Below are 17695 nucleotides of genomic sequence, written 5' to 3'. Positions count from 1 at the left end.
ATTTTTCACCAACAAACATAATTGAAAAATTAACAAATATAAATAATCCTAAATAAAAAGACAATACACATTATTCTTGTAATTATGCATACAAAATGAAAATTTAATATTAGAGTTATCTGTTTTTAATTTAACCAACAAATTAAAATGGAATAATTTTTTTTAAACCTTGTTTCCATAATCTTCATGGTTGTTCATACATGGATGATTAATAGTTTTCACTCTTCATTAATCGATCAAACATTTTGTTTGGGACATAACTGAAGGTCGCCACCGTTGAATTAATATAATTAATCAAGCACAAATTGCAAACATTAATCATGGAATTTTTTTAAAATTTGTTCATTTATGTGATTTGTCACGTCTATTTTGTTATATTAACTTAATGTTTATTAATGTTTGAAATTAATTATGGTGTCATATAATTCTCAAAAAGAAGTAATCATAATAATATTAATCAATTTGACGATATTACCCATAGATTTAACACCTATTTAACAGAAATCTTAGCTGAAGACTATTTATTGTCAAAAATGAAAGTCAGAGGATCATTTATGATCGAATTGAAAGTCGAGGACTAAAAGGAGTACTAGCCTAATAGTCAGGAGACCATTTGTGTGGTATTAATTCTAAAAAAATTAATCACTTGCACGATTTATTGTGGAGATAGTGGTTTTAATGTAAACACAATAATTGCTATTCTCACTTGTTTGGTGGTGTATGCTAGTTTTTACGGTTTTATCCTTAGTGTAGTAGTTTTAAATCTTCAAGCTAACTGTTCACTTTTAGAGGTGTTTACAATTTAATTAGGGATTAGTCATTGTGTCTAGTTAAAATCTTGATTACTCTCAAATACTCTGTAATTAATTACATTTAGTAAGGGGATTAGTCAATGTGTCTAGTGAAAATTTTGAGTTATACTAAAAAAAATAATTAATTATGAAATATCAATAGATATCGAAATGTGAAACTTCTAGTATACCTAATAGGCGGTTGAGTTATCTTGATTTATTCATTCACTATCCTATGGACCTTTGAGGGAGATGAAATTTTGCCTTTTGTTAACAATTAATTACCAGTATTTTAGTTCTAAACTATGTGTTTTTTTTATGTATAATATTATTAAAAAAAAAATTACTATTGCGATAAATAAAGTCGTAGAAGACAAGGCTGCGTACCAAACAGCATACTGACGTAGTTTCACGTTGGTCAAATGTTGCAATCGTCAATTCAGACGTGTTTGGGAGAAATGAGAATAAAAAAACGTGTTTGGGAATTGGGAGGACAAAAATGGGACATTCTCTCTCCTATTCTTTTTGTTTTTAATTTTCTATTCTCTGTAATTTTGGCAACCACAATTTTTTTATTAATAATAAATGAAAAAAAAAAAGAAGGGGAAGGACAAAAATAAAAGTAACATAAAAAAAAGGGAATATAAAAGGACAGCTAAGAGCTCCGGCCAAATGAAGAATAGAATCCGGACAACAAAATTGAGGAATGATTGATGATTCTCTTTTTTGGTAAAAAATGATTAGCTATGGAGTAAAGAAAATTGCAAAGCACCTCAATGACCTCATTGTTACTATTATTTTACTTATCAAAAATTTCACCTTTGCCAAAAGATGACCTCATTGTTACAGTATTATTTTACTTAATAAAAAATTTCACCTTTAACAAAAGATTACAATAAGGTAAGATAAATCAATTTAGACTGTCCCACATAAAATAGAACTTGAAATTTTATGGTTACGAATTGAACTATTCAACCAACTTAGTTGGGGTTGCCACCTCTTTATTCTTTATTGGTGGACAAATAGTCATGGTTTCATGGAGTTCGGATTCAAGTTCGATCACTCTTAAATTAATCTAAAACGTCTTTTGAGTTGAGTCAATATTTCGATCATTTATCAATTTAGAGTTAATTAGGGATAAGTTTGGAACCGATTGAAATAAATTTTAAAACCTCTCATACCATTTGAATGATTATATTCAACATCTATCTATATATAATAACAATATCCTCCTTCTAAACTTTCCCGCTCAAAGTTAGGGGCATTCTGGTAAATTCATTTATTTTATTTATTTATTATTTTAAATTAATTTATTGGTGATTCAATTATGGTTATTATGGTTTTCAATTATGGTTATTTTATTGCAATTATTTTACGGAACTGTTTATATTGGCAGGTAGATTATTATGGTTAATTTCTCTGCTATGGTTTTCAATTATGGTTATTTTATTGCAATTATTTTACGGAACTGTTTATATTGGCAGGTGGATTATTATGGTTAATTTCTCTGCTAAATGCCAAATTTCCGGAGATGTTTATATTAGCCAAAGGATTATTATGGTTAATTTCTATGCTCAATGCCAAATTTCCTATTCATAATTGTCTATTAATTTCCTATACATTAATTTCCGGAGATGTTTATATTAGCCAAAGGATTATTATGGAAATAAATTCCTATTCATAATTTCCTATTGACAGACAATACCGATTATTATGTATATATATATGTATATATGCACAACTAAACATATTCATTCTGCAATCTACGAGGAAGTGATAAACCAGATGCTGAAATTCCTGACCCAGATGCTGACACTGAGTACCATGACGTAGTTGGCGAATTCATGTTGCACGGACCGTGCGGACAACTTCGGAAGAATTCGCCCTGTATGATTAATGGTAAATGTTCAAAGTTTTTTCTAAAAAAATATGTTAGTCATACGTGTTTGGATAAAGATGGTTACCCAATATACAGAAGGCGTGATAATGGGAGTATAATCACTAGGAATGGAATCGAACTTGATAATCGTTATGTTGTTGCGCATAATAAACATCTACTCCTAAAATATCGCGCACATATTAACGTTGAATGGTGCAACCAATCCAGATCTATTAAATATTTGTTCAAATACGTGAACAAGGGAAACGATAGGGTCACGGCAAAGTTCATGAGTAGTTCTACAAATGGACAGAATGATGAGGTGGTTGATGAAATTAACATGTACTATGATTGTCGGTACATATCAGCATGTGAAGCAACGTGGAGGCTTTTTGGGTATGCAATACATTATCGGAAGCCACCTGTGGAAAGGTTAAATTTTCACTTAGAGCACCAACAGAATGTTGTCTATGGTGAAGATCAGACACTCGATGAGATTGTGGAGAACCAAACAGTTAAGCAGAGCCAATTCACAGCTTGGTTTGAGGCAAATAAGAAATACGAAGATGCACGTTCTCTCACTTATGCAGAGTTCCCAAGTAAGTTTGTTTGGAAACAAGACCTGCGTGAATGGCAACCAAGAAAGAGAGGATTTTCCATAGGACGATTGTTCTATGTTCCGTCAGGTTGTGGAGAATTATACTATCTAAGATGCCTTTTAAATCTAATACGTGGACCTTCAAGCCACGATGATATACGCACTGTTGCTGGAGTCATTCACAAATCATATAGAGATGCATGTTATGAATATGGTTTATTAGATGATGACAAGGAGTACATCGACGGCATAACTGATTCGAGCTACTGGGCTTCTGCGTCTGCTTTAAGAAGATTGTTTGCTACGCTTCTGAGTTCAAGTACAATCAGTAGGCCAGAGGTCGTATGGGATGCTGTTTGGGAATTTCTTGCAGAAGATGCACAGTTTCATCATCGACGTCGCATGAACAATCCAGGTATTTCGACATACAAAAAATTAATTCCACTTAGTAATTTGCTTATCATTATTTATTATTTATAAAATTAAATTATTTGATCTTTTTTTTTTGGACCATGAAGATCTGTTGTTATCAGATTCCAATAAGAAACAGTTTGCTCTTGTGGAATTGGAGAAATTGTTATCTTTGTGGGGGAAGAGTCTGAGAGACTTTCCACAAATGCCACTTCCAGATGAAACCAACATCGGGTTTATGGAAAACATGTTGATAGCTGAAGAGTTGGCGTATGATAAGGAATCATTGAAGATAGAACATGAAACATTAATAACACAATTGACAGAATAGCAAAAGAATGTTTACAACTCTGTGATGAATGATATTGATTGTAATGGAGGTGGACTCTTCTTTGTGTATGGTTACGGAGGAACAGGCAAGACATTCGTGTGGAGGACGTTATCCTCAATGATAAGGAGCCGTGGAGATATTGTTCTAAATGTTGCTTCAAGTGGAATAGCATCTTTATTATTACCGGGAGGAAGGACAGCGCATTCTAGATTTGCTATACCACTTTCATTGAATGAAGATTCCACGTGCAATATATCGCAAGGTAGTGACCTTGTTGAGCTTATAATTAGGAGCAAATTGATAATATGGGATGAAGCACCAATGACTCACAAACACTGTTTTGAGGCTTTGGACAAAACCATGAGGGATCTATTGAGGTTTGCCATACCGGGTAGTGCTCAAAAGACATTTGGTGGAAAGACAGTAGTTTTGGGCGGTGATTTTAGACAAATTCTTCCAGTTATCCCCAAAGCAGCGAGACCGATAGTTGTTGGAGCAACTATTAATTCTTCATACCTTTGGACAAATTGTAAGGTATTGAGGCTCACCAAGAACTTAAGACTACGGACCTTAGCTTCAGAGGAAGATAAGCAGACGGTTGATTGGTTTTCAAAATGGATTGCAAACATAGGAGATGGGATAACAGGAGTTGTAAACAATGGGTTGTCTGAGATCGATATTCCACCAAGGTTTCTCTTAAACTGTGGCCATGATCCGATAGCAACTATAGTGGAAAACACATTCCCAAGCGCGAGATATGGCATGATTGATGAGTTGGACCTAGAAGGTCGAGCGATCCTTTCACCGACTTTAGACGTAGTTGATCAAATTAATCAATACATGTGCAACATGAACACTGCAGAAGGTCGAACTTATTTAAGTTGTGACTCTTTGTGTAAGGCAGAATCAGACGGCGAAAATCTATCACAAGTACACACTCCTGAATTTTTAAATAGTCTGAGATTATCAGGACTTCCCAATCATTCATTGATATTAAAGGTTGGTGCACCTGTTATGTTATTACGGAACATAGATCACTCTCTTGGTCTTTGCAATGGTACGCGCCTCATTGTCACAAGATTGACAGATCATATTGTGGAAGCAAAAATAGTTAATGGGACACATCAACGGACCAAAGTTCTTATTGCCCGAATGTCTCTCACCCCATCTGATACGAGATTGCCCTTCAAGTTCCAGCGTAAACAATTTCCGTTGATGCTTGTATATGCAATGACTATCAACAAAAGTCAGGGTCAAACACTAACCCACGTTGGGTTATTGCTAAAAAAACCGGTCTTTAATCACGGTCAGTTGTACTTGGCTTTTTCGCGAGTAACTCATCCTGATGGTTTGAAAGTTTTAGCTCTAGACGAGTATGGACAAACTTCTTTTACTACTACCAATGTTGTCTACAAAGAAGTTTTCAATAATGTGTAATTCAAAAAAGTTCTATTACATATTGTATTTTTTTAATGCAAAGATGACAACTTTTTTTATATATCTATATAAAACATATATCTTGCGTACATATAATTTCTATAATTGAGTTGCTACACAACGAAGTAATTTAACCAATTAATACAAATCCTAAACATTGATATGCAAATTCATTAATGTATCAACACCAAATGTATATATCTACATGTTTGTTATTAATTGGTACTTAATTGGTCATATTCAAGTTATTTGGAAAAAAAATTGTTCATATTCAACCAATAATAACATCACAAAACACAATGAATTAAACTCAATTCTCAAATTTGATTATATAATATTTTATATTACGGTTTACACAATTGTATTACGATATAAATATTATTCACATATTATAACAAATCCATTCCGTGCAACGCACGGGTGGAAATACTAGTATGATATAAAAAGTGCTACTTTAATGTAAATTGAAGAATAAAAATGAGTATGCTCATAAATTTATATATAAAAAATTATAACTCAAGAATTACATTCACTATTCGTATATAAGTGGATTTTAAAATGCCATTTTTTTTTTCCATTTTCATGTAAAACTAGTAAGCTGCAGGCATGACCTTTTGGAGCATCTTGTGATAGGAACACAACTATGTATGTACATATAATGTTTGCATATATCCCTACACAAACATCATCTGCCTCTGTTATCACTTTACAATCTTGACTTCATAAAAAGAACATAAATTACTTGGACTTTTACCCACCACCTCATTTCACGTTAGAAAATTTATGATAATTTTTTTTAATGACGAAAAAAATTTATGGTGGTAAATCACACTAGAAATATCATATGTATGTGACTGGGTCAATTAAAAAGATGTTGACAATAATTGAACTCATAATTTTTTAGTATGTTAATTATGTTTTACCAACTTAATCATCTATTTCGAGGTATCATAATAACATTTAACAACAAGGTGTTGGGTGCTGAGTTCTTTTGTTTGAGTATCTGCCATGTTTTGTTATGTTCTTGTAAAAGATTTTTCTTTGATGGATGTATACTTGGGGAAGAGTTTGTGTGGTGGTTATAATCAACTATGTATTATAGTGAGAATCTACTTATTTTGTTTTGTAGAGATCATCTGTCTTACTCAATCAAATCAAGACACATCTCTTTATACCTTTTTATGGTCTTGAACCAAATCCCTTTCCCTTAATGGATATATTAATTTACTACTTAAATAAGCTCATTGCGTGATTAAATATGAAAGTTAGTTAATGTAAACTATATTTGATTATTTTTAATATAATAAAAAAAGTGAGTATTTTCAACTTGTGATGAAAGTAATACTTAAAATGGAGAAAAAAGTTAAAATACACCCTCAAACTTTATCTAAGAAGTCAATTTAATGCTCAAACTTTTGAAGTTGCAGTTAGACACACTAACATATTAATTTAGTGCATCAAAATCCAAAACCTTAACAGTGACTTGCAATAGCAGGTCAATAATGCACCAACAAAACTCTAGTAACATTCTGGCAAGCGTGACCTTTTCTTGCAACCAAATTGGTTCCATTTGTGTATACTAATTGTTTTGAAATACTCATGACTTTTTACGATGTAGTATTTATTATATACTTTCTCAATAATTTTCAGTCCAAAGAATCCAAAGCCGCACCATCCGTGATTCAATCTTATGACCACCCATTTGGAATGGTAACAGATGTGACATCATACAACGTAACATAGTAGTTGGTTTGTGTATACTAATTTAATTGTTACAATAATAATATTAAAAATACCCATTTTATTATTATTAAAGTGATGAAAAATATTTTGTAATAAGTCAAGTCAATAAAAATAAAAATTTAAATGAATATTCTATTACTAAAGTTTATACATTGAGAAGTTAAAAAGAAAATATTGTAAATTTAGAAATATCTCATCATTGCACCAGGCAGAAATCAAAATGAACAAATTATTAATGCACAAGATTACAGTAACATATTTTATATTCTCATTAAAATCTCAACAACATTAACTCTTATATAATTTAGTAGATTTGACCAAACCTTATAGTATTGATTTATAACCCTAACAATGAACTACTTTGTATTCTATTCTTTTAGAGCGCAGATTTGGTTGGATTGAAAAAGTTTTCCTTAAATTTAAGGAAAATTGAAATTTTCTCAGTTTGGTTCATGGAAAACTTTTTTAATAGGAAAAGTTTTTCGAGAGGAATGGGGTACGTATTTTATTTTCCATACTTTTATTATCATTGTGCATGGAGCAAAATGTTTGGAGATGTGCTACCAAAGTGTATCAAACTCACGACCTCAAACATAACACCACAAATTTCAAGCCGCCAAGCTACCACACATCCTATGTATTAAAAGGTTGGATGCTCTATTTAGTTGTGTGAAGATGATGACATCCTGGTAGTGAGGGATATATGTATAGCCAATATTAAAGGCAAGCTGAGCCGTACATTTGTCAACCGTTCGAAAGTTTTCAACAATATATAAGGCACCGTCCCCTTTCCTTAAAAGACATCCCTGGGTTCATTCAATCCCCTAGTTGAGGTCCTAACAAACAATTTTATTTAACTGAGTAACGTAAATTTCAAATGCACATAACATTGTATTGAAAAGTGGAGGGGAATATGCATGTAAGAGGACAAAAGTGTTTGATGAAAAGTCTCGCAAACGGCATGAAATGCTGCTATGCATCATCCCTAATTTAGCACATCAATCATGCCGTAAATATATGCTAAGATTAATATAATGGATCACACTCCATCTTTTTTAATAATAATAATAATAATAATAATATTTTTTTTCATACTTTTCCACCTTTAAGTCAAAAAGACTACATGCATATATACATACATTTGGTAAATTGGATTGCAATCAAAGCTTTCAACTTTGCCTTCTTGCTCTTCGCTTTACAATCAAGTTCAACCCCCAACACTATTATTTTATATTCTACTTAATTATAGCACAACTAATTTAGTTCCACTTTTTGAAAAAAAAATTTGTTTTTTTTTTAATACTAAATAATGTATTTTATGATAGAATGATGTTATTTTATCATCTTGATTTTACGTTATAATGTTCACATCCTGATATGACAGTAAAATTTTATTTATTCATTGACGACTACCGTAAATATGCCTATATTATCCCGCTTTAAAAAATGAATATACTTATTAATCAAAATTAACAAAAATCAAATCTTACCAACAAAAATTAAGAGAATAATGTATCTTTTTTTTTTAATTTTATTACGGTAAGTGATATATTTATTCATATTTATGTATCTCTCCGTGGATTGATGGATTTTGTCACTAATATGACATTTAATTTTACTTAAAGTTACAGACCAGTACCACTATATGACAAGGTTTTAAACATGATTCGATATAATAATTACGCGTTGACAATTGCAGAAATTATTAGCGTTGCTTCGCCTAGACTAATAGAAGTTATTTTTGCTGTTTAGTTTTTGTTATGTTCCCTTGTGAGGGTGATATATATGAGTGAGATTTGGTGTGAAAAGGATTTCACATGCAAAAACATGAAAGTTGCACTTTAAATCAATGCACTTACACTTTTATATAATAAAATGTGAATGTTTAATTACAAAAAATTATAAAAATGTCATTACGTCACCTTTATATAGTAAAATGTGATTTTTGAGCATGTTGTATAATATATTTATCCCAAAATAGGAAAATTAAAGATACAATAATTTAGAGGTAAAGAACTTCTTAATTTGGTTCGCTTTTTTTGTTGTTATATATAACGTACATTTTGAGAAACAAAATACTACGGTATGAAATTTGAATATAAATTTACTATTTAAAATGATATATTCTATTTGACCACCAAACTTCGAATCTAAGAACAACATTTCAATTAATATTATGATACGATATCACAAAAATTTCTATATACAAATGTGAGTGTACACTCGCTATTATTATTATTATTATTATTTTGGTATTGAACATTCTCCTAAATAGTATATGTAATTAATAAAATTAATTTAATGATTTTGTCGTTTTAAGAATTACCTTACCTAAAATTATTCCATACTGTACTATAATTATTTATTACTCAAGATCTCCTACCAAAATAACACGTGGTAAGTTCTTGCTTTTTTTTTCTTTTTCTTTTTTTTTTTTAGTTGGCAGTTTAACTTTTCACGGATTTTTCTTTTATTATTTGGCACATCAATTGCCAATATAACTTTAATAATAAGTGAAGGAAAAAAAATTGAATAAATAAGTAAATAACAAGTCATAAATAAGAAGACAAAAAAATTAAAAGAAAAAAAAAGGTACAAAATAGCCGCAGAACCAGCTAACGTTTCTCTTTACAGGTGGCACGTTATTTATATAATTTATAGTTAATTCGAGTAGTGCCAAGCTGTCGGTCGTGTTTTTTTTATTATTATTATTTTCACCATTATAATAATGCATACATACATACATATCCCATACTTGATACCTCACTTATCCAATAAGAAAATGTTAGAAATCTTAAAATTTAAATAGTGTTAGTAATTTTTTTTTTTGGTGTGACTATAGGTTTACTCAATCAGTCAATTAAGATTATACATCAAAACTAATTATATTCGTATCGAATAAGATCTCAAAAATGACAAAAAACGCTCTTTTATGTGTTTTAGGTAATTGTTAATAAATTGTAATTTAAACACGCTTTTACTGTCAAAGACCTTGTGGTCTAGTGATGAATGATGGGAGTGGGTTCGAGCTTCAGTGGAGGCAACTGTTGACTCTTTGTGCTTCAGTGGGTTGAGAAAGTAGCTATGAACATATACTACATTGTAACAGAGTCAATAGTACTAAAAAAACACGATTTTACAATGTTTCCATCATTAACCAAATTCGATTCGGCCAGCTGTCCTACCCAATAGAAGTGTCTACCATTCAGCAAGTGAATTAGTCATTGTGTCCTACGATGAAAAACATAAGCTACCCAAAAAAAACGAATGTTTCCAAACAGATACTTACCTAGTAGCGATTACTAAAATTGAGTGAAATTGTAATGAATAATTCATCACATAATTAAAAAAAAAAAAGACGTTATTTATTCTAATTTGTACAATTAAATACCGATATTAACGAAATTTCTATTTTACGTTTTTTTTTTTTTTGAAAACTCTATTTTACGTTATTATTATAGGTTTTTGGATTATGATGAAATAAGTTATATTTTAAGAATTTGATTTATGCGTGTGGGGGAATTTATGATTTAAAAGAGTGTGTACATAGGTTTACCATTGGTTTACTATCGTTGTTGTTTTCTCAATAATTTTGACTTGAAGGCGTCGGTGGTTAACCGCAGATTTTATTTACAGTTAGATACACAACCGTTGGATTTACACACTATACATATACACATATATACATATAGAGAGAGAAAAATTAGGGGATAGAGAGAGAAAAGGGGGGAGGAGAGAAGAAAGAGAAGAGAGAAAGAATCGCTTCGTATATAAGCCAATCCATTGAAGCTCTGCTTGCCCAGGGCGTCTTCTTGATAATATTCAACCAATAAATACATACATTTTATATATAGATATATATAGGTGTATGTATGTATAGATAGAGAGCTGTGATTTAGAGATAGAGAGAGAGAGAGAGAGAAAGAGAGGGAGAGAGTTTCCTTGGCCTTTCGGCTTAATTTTCTATTTTCCAGACATAGAGAGCCGACGGCCATGCCAGATTCAAGCAGCGATTCCGTTTCTATTGACGTCGAGACCATCTATCTTGGCGGAAAGGTTCCATTTTCTTGCCGTATAATATTTTTGTGAATTGCATTATGTGCTATAAGCTTATATTGTGGATGAATTTATTTCTGGTTGGGTTAAGAGGACATTGCAGTTATTTTTGGTTCTTAGAGGATTGGGAAATTTATTTAATTTATGTTTCTGTAGTTTTTCATTTTCAGATTTTGGATTACTGGTTGCAAAATTAAAATTTGGAAACTATTGAATGTTGATTGGGGTTGAGGGAATTAATCTGGCTGGTTCCTGTTCAAGCTTTTAAGTTTGCAAAAGGGCTTTTCTTTTTCATTTTTCATTTTTTGCCATAGGTTCCATTTAGGTAATTCAGGAATTTTTTGGTTTTAGATTCCTATGACTATGAGAGAAATGGAATTTGGGGTTTCAATTTTATTTTATTTTTTTTATTGTCGGTTTAATGAACAAGTAAACTCCTTCAAGTTTTGCCAAATGGCCTTATGGGCTTGTAAGGTTTAGTAGGGATAACTGAAGTGGTGAAATTTCCATTGTCTCTTCTTGGAGTTCACCTTGAACAAGGTTTAAGTAATTATTGGAATTTTGTTTGAATTTTTTCTTCAAGTTTTATCCTTTTCCCATGAATTCTTGTTGTTTTCTTCTGATTCCTCTATTTCATTGGTTGAAAACTTGCCTATCATCTGTTGTTTCTTGTCATACCTGTCATCTTCTTATTTTATTTGATCACACCTTGCCTTACACTCTATGTGTTACCTTTTTAAATCATTGGAGTTATTATCATTGATGTATTAGTTTATCTTTGAAAGCAATGTTAATTATCTTAGTTTTCATCTTTCTACTTGAAAAATAAGTAAACAAATCGTGTTTCCGTTATTTTGCTTAATGGCTAGTGCTAGTCAAATGATTAGCCATGTGAGCATTAAAAGATGTGTATTTTGCATACTAAATGACAGTTCTTTTAAGTTGGTGGTTATGAGCTGTGATAGTGTATTAGTGGTTTAGCAATTAGTAACCTATTAAGTAAGAAGAGTATGAAGGAGTATATGATGTTTTAATTGTGTGCCTTTTTTACTTATGGGATTGATGGCATATTTTGTAACTTTAACCTAAATGAACTTTTTTTTTCAGGAGCATATCATACACACTGGCTCTGGTTCCGTGTCTGTTATAGTTTATGGAGACCATGAAAAGCCAGCACTAATCACTTATCCTGATTTAGCTCTAAATCGTGAGTTAGAACTGAGAAATTTCGTTTAGTTTGTTCCAGTCGATTTCCAGAATTCTCTTTGGAGTTTTGCCTTTGTCTGAGCCTAATGGTGGATCTCTATGTTTTGTACAGATATGTCCTGTTTTCAGGGACTTTTCTTTTGTCCAGAAGCCGCATCTTTGCTGCTACATAACTTCTGCATTTACCATATCAGCCCTCCCGGTCATGAGGTCTGTCAATTGGCTAAGTTGTCTGCTCTTACATATTCTCGTTAGTTTTGGGATTTTATCTATTCAAACTGCAACATAGATACCTTTTATTGTTTTATTCACATGATGTTCTGTGACTTCCACAAGAGTTCTTGCAGTTGGGAGCTGGTTCAATTTGTCCCGAGGATCCTGTGCCTTCTGTGGATGATTTAGCGGATCAAGTACTTGAAGTTCTTAACTATTTCGGGTACTATACCGACTCTTTGGATTGTATTATTTTGGTTGCTACAGTCACAAACTCACAAATGCCTTTTATTAACTTGTCTCTAATGGTATGACCGTAACATTTTTCAGGCTTGGTGCAGTAATGTGCATGGGGGTAATGGCCGGTGCTTATATCCTCACCTTATTTGCTGTATGTCTCCCTTGAATTATTTTACTTACATATATGAAGATGTCCCGTACGTTTTTTCACTGATAGTGGTATCCGTGACAGATAAAATTTAGGGAGCGAGTTGTTGGTTTGATTCTTGTTTCCCCACTATGCAAGGGGCCATCTTGGACCGAATGGTTCTATAATAAGGTTCGTATTTTCTCCTTCATTTACTTTTTCAGATCGAGATGGAAAATTGATGTGAATGGTGTTGAGATCGATGTTAATCTCTGTAGGTGATGTCTAATTTGCTATATTACTACGGAATGTGTGGCCTGCTTAAGGAGTGTTTATTACACCGATACTTCAGCAAGGTAATTCTATAATGCGTTCAAATCGTTCGTTCTGTGTGTTTGTTACTACTCGTTGGTAGAGTAATAAGGTTGCTTCAAATGGTCTCAGGAAGTACGTGGCAGTGCAGAAGTTCCGGAATCCGACATCGTTCAGGCTTGCAGAAGAGTAAGTCCCCGAAACGCAAACGCCCTTTCTGCATTATGGCCCGACATTTCTCGACACTAATCTGTTCTCCACTTTTTCAGTTGCTTGATGAGAGGCAGAGCATCAACGTATTGCGATTTCTTCAAGCCATCGATAGGTAAGAATAAGATCACGGTTTTATCAATAAAGTTGTCTTTTCAACTTTGGGCTCAACGAGTTATTAAGTCGAATTTCTCTGAACTGATTTTGGAAATGAGCAGGAGGCCCGACATCACTGAAGGATTGAAGACACTACAATGTCGAACCCTAATATTTGTCGGGGATAGTTCTCCTTTCCATTCAGAGGCTCTCCACATGACCGCTAAACTCGATAGAAGATACAGTGCCCTAGTCGAGGTATATGCTCTGAGTTATATTTTCACTTTCTGCAATTTTTACCCGATATTCAACAAATTAGGTAATAGAGTAAAAACGGCATTTAAGTTACCTGATCAATTTTAATACTAGAACCAGAAAGCATTGATTAGATTCTGTAGAATTCTGAGAGCTTAATTCAGGCCAAGCTGTCAATATTTTTTGGATCATGTGTCCAGCTGTAGTGTATGAAATAAACTGCTGCATTTATATCCCCGCGCTGCTGTTCATAAAACATCGGGTCATTTTACGACACAGGTACAAGCTTGCGGATCAATGGTGACCGAGGAGCAACCACACGCAATGTTGATCCCGTTAGAGTATTTCCTAATGGGGTTTGGACTATACCGGCCAAGCCAGTTCACGGGGAGCCCTCGGAGCCCTCTAAGCCCATCTTGCATCGCGCCCGAGCTTCTCTCCCCCGAAAGCATGGGACTGAAACTAAAACCGATAAAGACCCGGCTCACGCCCCATCAACTCCCGAGCACGAGACGCTGATATATGGTTCCGGCCAGAACGTGGTGTAAATCCAACCAGTCAAGTCAACCATATAGATTTTTTCTTCTTTTGTTGTTTATTTTTTAAAAAATTTATGGAGATTCGGGGCGCTTACATTACATCGGGGTGACAAGGGGGGGTAGATATGGTTGTGTAGATATAATAGAAAATCAGCAAATTCTTTGATGGACATATATAGGGAGGGAGGAAGATTTGGATTCATTTATTGTAGTTCAGGGCCATATAAAAACACACCATTTTGTTGAACTGTACTGTAAATTTTTTCATGGGGATGATGGAGAACAGTGAATAATCCAGCTGTTGGAGCTGGTGATTGATGTATGATGATGATGATGAATATATTTATTTGTGGACAATGGATTTTCTTCTCCCAAGTAATGAATATTCCCCATTCTTCAATCTGTACATAACAGCTCTCTAACGCGCATGTGCACATGGAAAGAATCAAGAATGGACAAATTTGGATTTGGATTGTTAGGCTCACCTCGTGACAATATTCAAGAGGTTTATGGATTTAGAAAAATTCAAGATTTTGTCTTGTGAACATTTAGGTTGTAACATATCAATTGAGAATAAGGTTCAAATTGGCCACCGAACGAAACCTGAAAGTGCAATTACGTCACTGAACGAAAAAAATGTGCAATTAGGCCACTGAACACTCCAAATGCATGCAATTCCACCTGATAGCAGGTTACCTTCCATTTCATCATGTTGTCTGCTTACCTGGATGACGATGTGGCAATTTAAAATATTTTTAATAATAAATAAAAAAATTAAAAATTAAAAATATTAATTTTTAAATATTTTTTTAAATATTTTAATATTTTAAAATTAATATTTTAATATTTTTAATTAATTTTTATTTTTAAAGTTTATTATTTAATAAATATTAGAAATAAAAATAAAAAATAAAAAATATTAATTTTTTAATATTTTTAAAATTTTTAATGTTAATATTTTTAATATTAATTTTTTAATATTTTCAATTAATTTTTAATTTTTAATTTTAAAGTTTATTATTAAAAAAAATATTTTAAAATGTCAATTCACCATCCATGTAAGCAGGCAACCTGATGAAATGGAAAGTAACCTGTTATCAGGTGAAATTGCATGCATTTGGAGTGTTCAGTGGCCTAATTGCACATTTTTTTCGTTCAGTGGCCTAATTGCACTTTCAAGTTTCGTTCAGTGGCCAATTTGAACCTTATTCCTATCAATTGCTTTAGTTAATCTCATATATCCGACAAGATTACATCAGAAATAAAAATAAGGACCAAACCAGACCACTCGCTACAATCAGCAATGAGCACGGCCTCCCTAGCTAACTTATGAGCTGCCATATTCGCAGATTGCTTAACAAACATAAAGCTAATGCAAATACACAATAGGAAAACACTCAAACAAATTGTGTAGACTGAATTGTGATACATCATGATCATCTCGATCACCTATTACTTTGTTGGTTGATATCGTTGTTAGTATCGAGGAAGAAAAATATTTTGTAATAATCACGTCAACTACTTTGTTGAAAGAGAATAATAATTCATTAGGATATCACAAAATCGAATTTGCACTTCTAATCACATCAAAATGGTGATGCATCATGACCATTTCACCCATGATTTTCATTTATTTAAGACGGCATATATTCTATATTAATGCTATTGGGGTAAAAATAAAAATAATAAGTTCATTGCATATGTGGCAGTGTCAACACTGAGGCTACTAGCTTCCATTTTTTGTATTAAAATCTTAGAATAGATTCGGATACACATCGACTTGTTAAGTACTCCGTAATATTTATTTTAAAAAAAAAATAGTTGAACAGTATAAACCTGAAATTGTACAGTTAAATATACTAAAAAAAATCAAGTGGTATCGATGTCTGCAAATAATAAGATGCACGTAATAGCTGTTGGGACACGGATGTACTTCTGCCTCACCAGATTATTGCCCACTCTTGTTATTATTATTATAAATGACAATATTTTTTAGAAAATGAATAATAATAATAATAATAATAATAATAATAATAATAATGTAACCTATTTTTATAAATTTAATAATTATATTTTAGAAAATAACTAACAATAAAAATGTAAATTTATGTTACTCTAATATAATATCTACACATATAATATCATTGGAGAATATAACAAAATATATAGTAAAAAAGTGTGCATGGTAACAATAATGAGAAAAATAACATAAATTATAGCGGGGCAAATAGTACAATTCTTATAATATATGTATCAACAAAAGTAATAAAAAATAGACATAAATGAATGGTACCAATATTTATTCACTTTTATTAGATTTTTATTATATATTTTATTTTTATTAGATTATATAATCTCTTTCGTAAGGGTTACACTTGTGTGAGACCGTCTCACGAGTCTCGATCTGTAAGACAAATCGGGTCAACATAATTTGGGTCATAAAAACAATCAAATGCCAACTCATAATACTAATTATGACCCAAATTATGTTGATCTGACCCGTCTCACGGATTAAGACCTAGGAAACGGTCTCACACAAGTTTTTACCCTTTCATAAATAATACTAGTTGGTTGTAATTTTGTTTTTTGTTTTTTTTTTTTTAAATGAAGGATGAATACTCAAATAAGGTAGGCATGTCAATCAAATCTAAAATAAAGTAGTTGGTATGCTTTATCAATATTAAGTAATTTGCTTTTTAAAAAAACCGTAACATTGGCCCTATTTGGTAGAGTTTATTTTAAATTACAAATAAGATATAAGCTCTATTTGATAAAATATGAAAAGTTTAAAATAATAGTTTATTTTAAAACGCTACATCAAGTAACACTTTTTTTTTCTTTATTAATTTACAAATATAAATCATTTATCCTTCATTAATTAAAATCATAATATCTTAGTTTATCATTTTATGTCTTTTTACACTTATTAGCTAATTCACACAATTCATTTTATCAAATACTTTAATTTCAATTAATTAACTTATTAGTTGCTAATTTTTCAGCTATACGTACCAAAGTAAAAAGGACTCCTAATATATAAATTAACACGATTTGCATATATATATATATATATATATATATATATATATATATATATATATATACACACACACAAACAGACATATATTAATCAAATATAATTTGAATATTTATATATAAGTTTATTATAGAATGGAACAACACTGTTTACACAGTATAATTATTTCAAGGGACTCAATTGCATCTATAATTGGTTTCTCAATAAAAGATAT

At 31.6% G+C, this 17695-nt stretch overlaps 3 protein-coding genes across 3 annotated transcripts; all 3 read left to right on the top strand.

The window, feature by feature from the left end:
* Positions 1-2959: 2959 nt before the first annotated feature.
* On the top strand, positions 2960-4010 carry LOC116012986. The gene is made up of 2 exons (XM_031252652.1): positions 2960-3683; positions 3802-4010. Exons 1-2 carry the CDS (start codon positions 2960-2962, stop codon positions 4008-4010), a joined length of 933 nt encoding a protein of 310 aa, XP_031108512.1.
* A 24-nt stretch (positions 4011-4034) lies between these two features.
* Positions 4035-4962, top strand: LOC116012985 (ATP-dependent DNA helicase pif1-like). Its single transcript, XM_031252651.1, has 2 exons — positions 4035-4826; positions 4915-4962. Exons 1-2 carry the CDS (start codon positions 4035-4037, stop codon positions 4960-4962), a joined length of 840 nt encoding a protein of 279 aa, XP_031108511.1.
* A 5929-nt stretch (positions 4963-10891) lies between these two features.
* On the top strand, positions 10892-14819 carry LOC116011811 (protein NDL1-like). The gene is made up of 11 exons (XM_031251221.1): positions 10892-11246; positions 12354-12453; positions 12565-12662; positions 12800-12888; positions 12996-13056; positions 13138-13224; positions 13311-13388; positions 13477-13533; positions 13614-13669; positions 13773-13908; positions 14185-14819. The coding sequence occupies exons 1-11, from the start codon at positions 11184-11186 to the stop codon at positions 14422-14424; spliced, it is 1065 nt and encodes a 354-aa protein (XP_031107081.1). The 5' UTR covers positions 10892-11183; the 3' UTR covers positions 14425-14819.
* Positions 14820-17695: the final 2876 nt, after the last annotated feature.

Source organism: Ipomoea triloba, chromosome 3 (genome assembly GCF_003576645.1).
Source record: "Ipomoea triloba cultivar NCNSP0323 chromosome 3, ASM357664v1".
NCBI lineage: Eukaryota > Viridiplantae > Streptophyta > Magnoliopsida > Solanales > Convolvulaceae > Ipomoea > Ipomoea triloba.
The sequence above is the reverse complement of the archived record's forward strand: the minus strand, read 5'-3'. Positions and strand labels throughout refer to the sequence as shown.

Excerpts from the sequence above, each read along its gene's own strand:
- LOC116012986 (XM_031252652.1), top strand. The coding sequence starts at position 2,960 with ATGAGTAGTTCTACAAATGGACAGAATGATGAGGTGGTTGATGAAATT. Across the intron at positions 3,684-3,801 it reads ACGTCGCATGAACAATCCAG|ATTCCAATAAGAAACAGTTT; the intron begins GTATTTCGACAT and ends TGTTGTTATCAG.
- LOC116012985 (XM_031252651.1), top strand. The coding sequence starts at position 4,035 with ATGAATGATATTGATTGTAATGGAGGTGGACTCTTCTTTGTGTATGGT. Across the intron at positions 4,827-4,914 it reads TCCTTTCACCGACTTTAGAC|AATCAGACGGCGAAAATCTA; the intron begins GTAGTTGATCAA and ends TGTGTAAGGCAG.
- LOC116011811 (XM_031251221.1), top strand. The coding sequence starts at position 11,184 with ATGCCAGATTCAAGCAGCGATTCCGTTTCTATTGACGTCGAGACCATC. Across the intron at positions 13,057-13,137 it reads ATATCCTCACCTTATTTGCT|ATAAAATTTAGGGAGCGAGT; the intron begins GTATGTCTCCCT and ends TATCCGTGACAG. Across the intron at positions 13,225-13,310 it reads CCGAATGGTTCTATAATAAG|GTGATGTCTAATTTGCTATA; the intron begins GTTCGTATTTTC and ends TAATCTCTGTAG.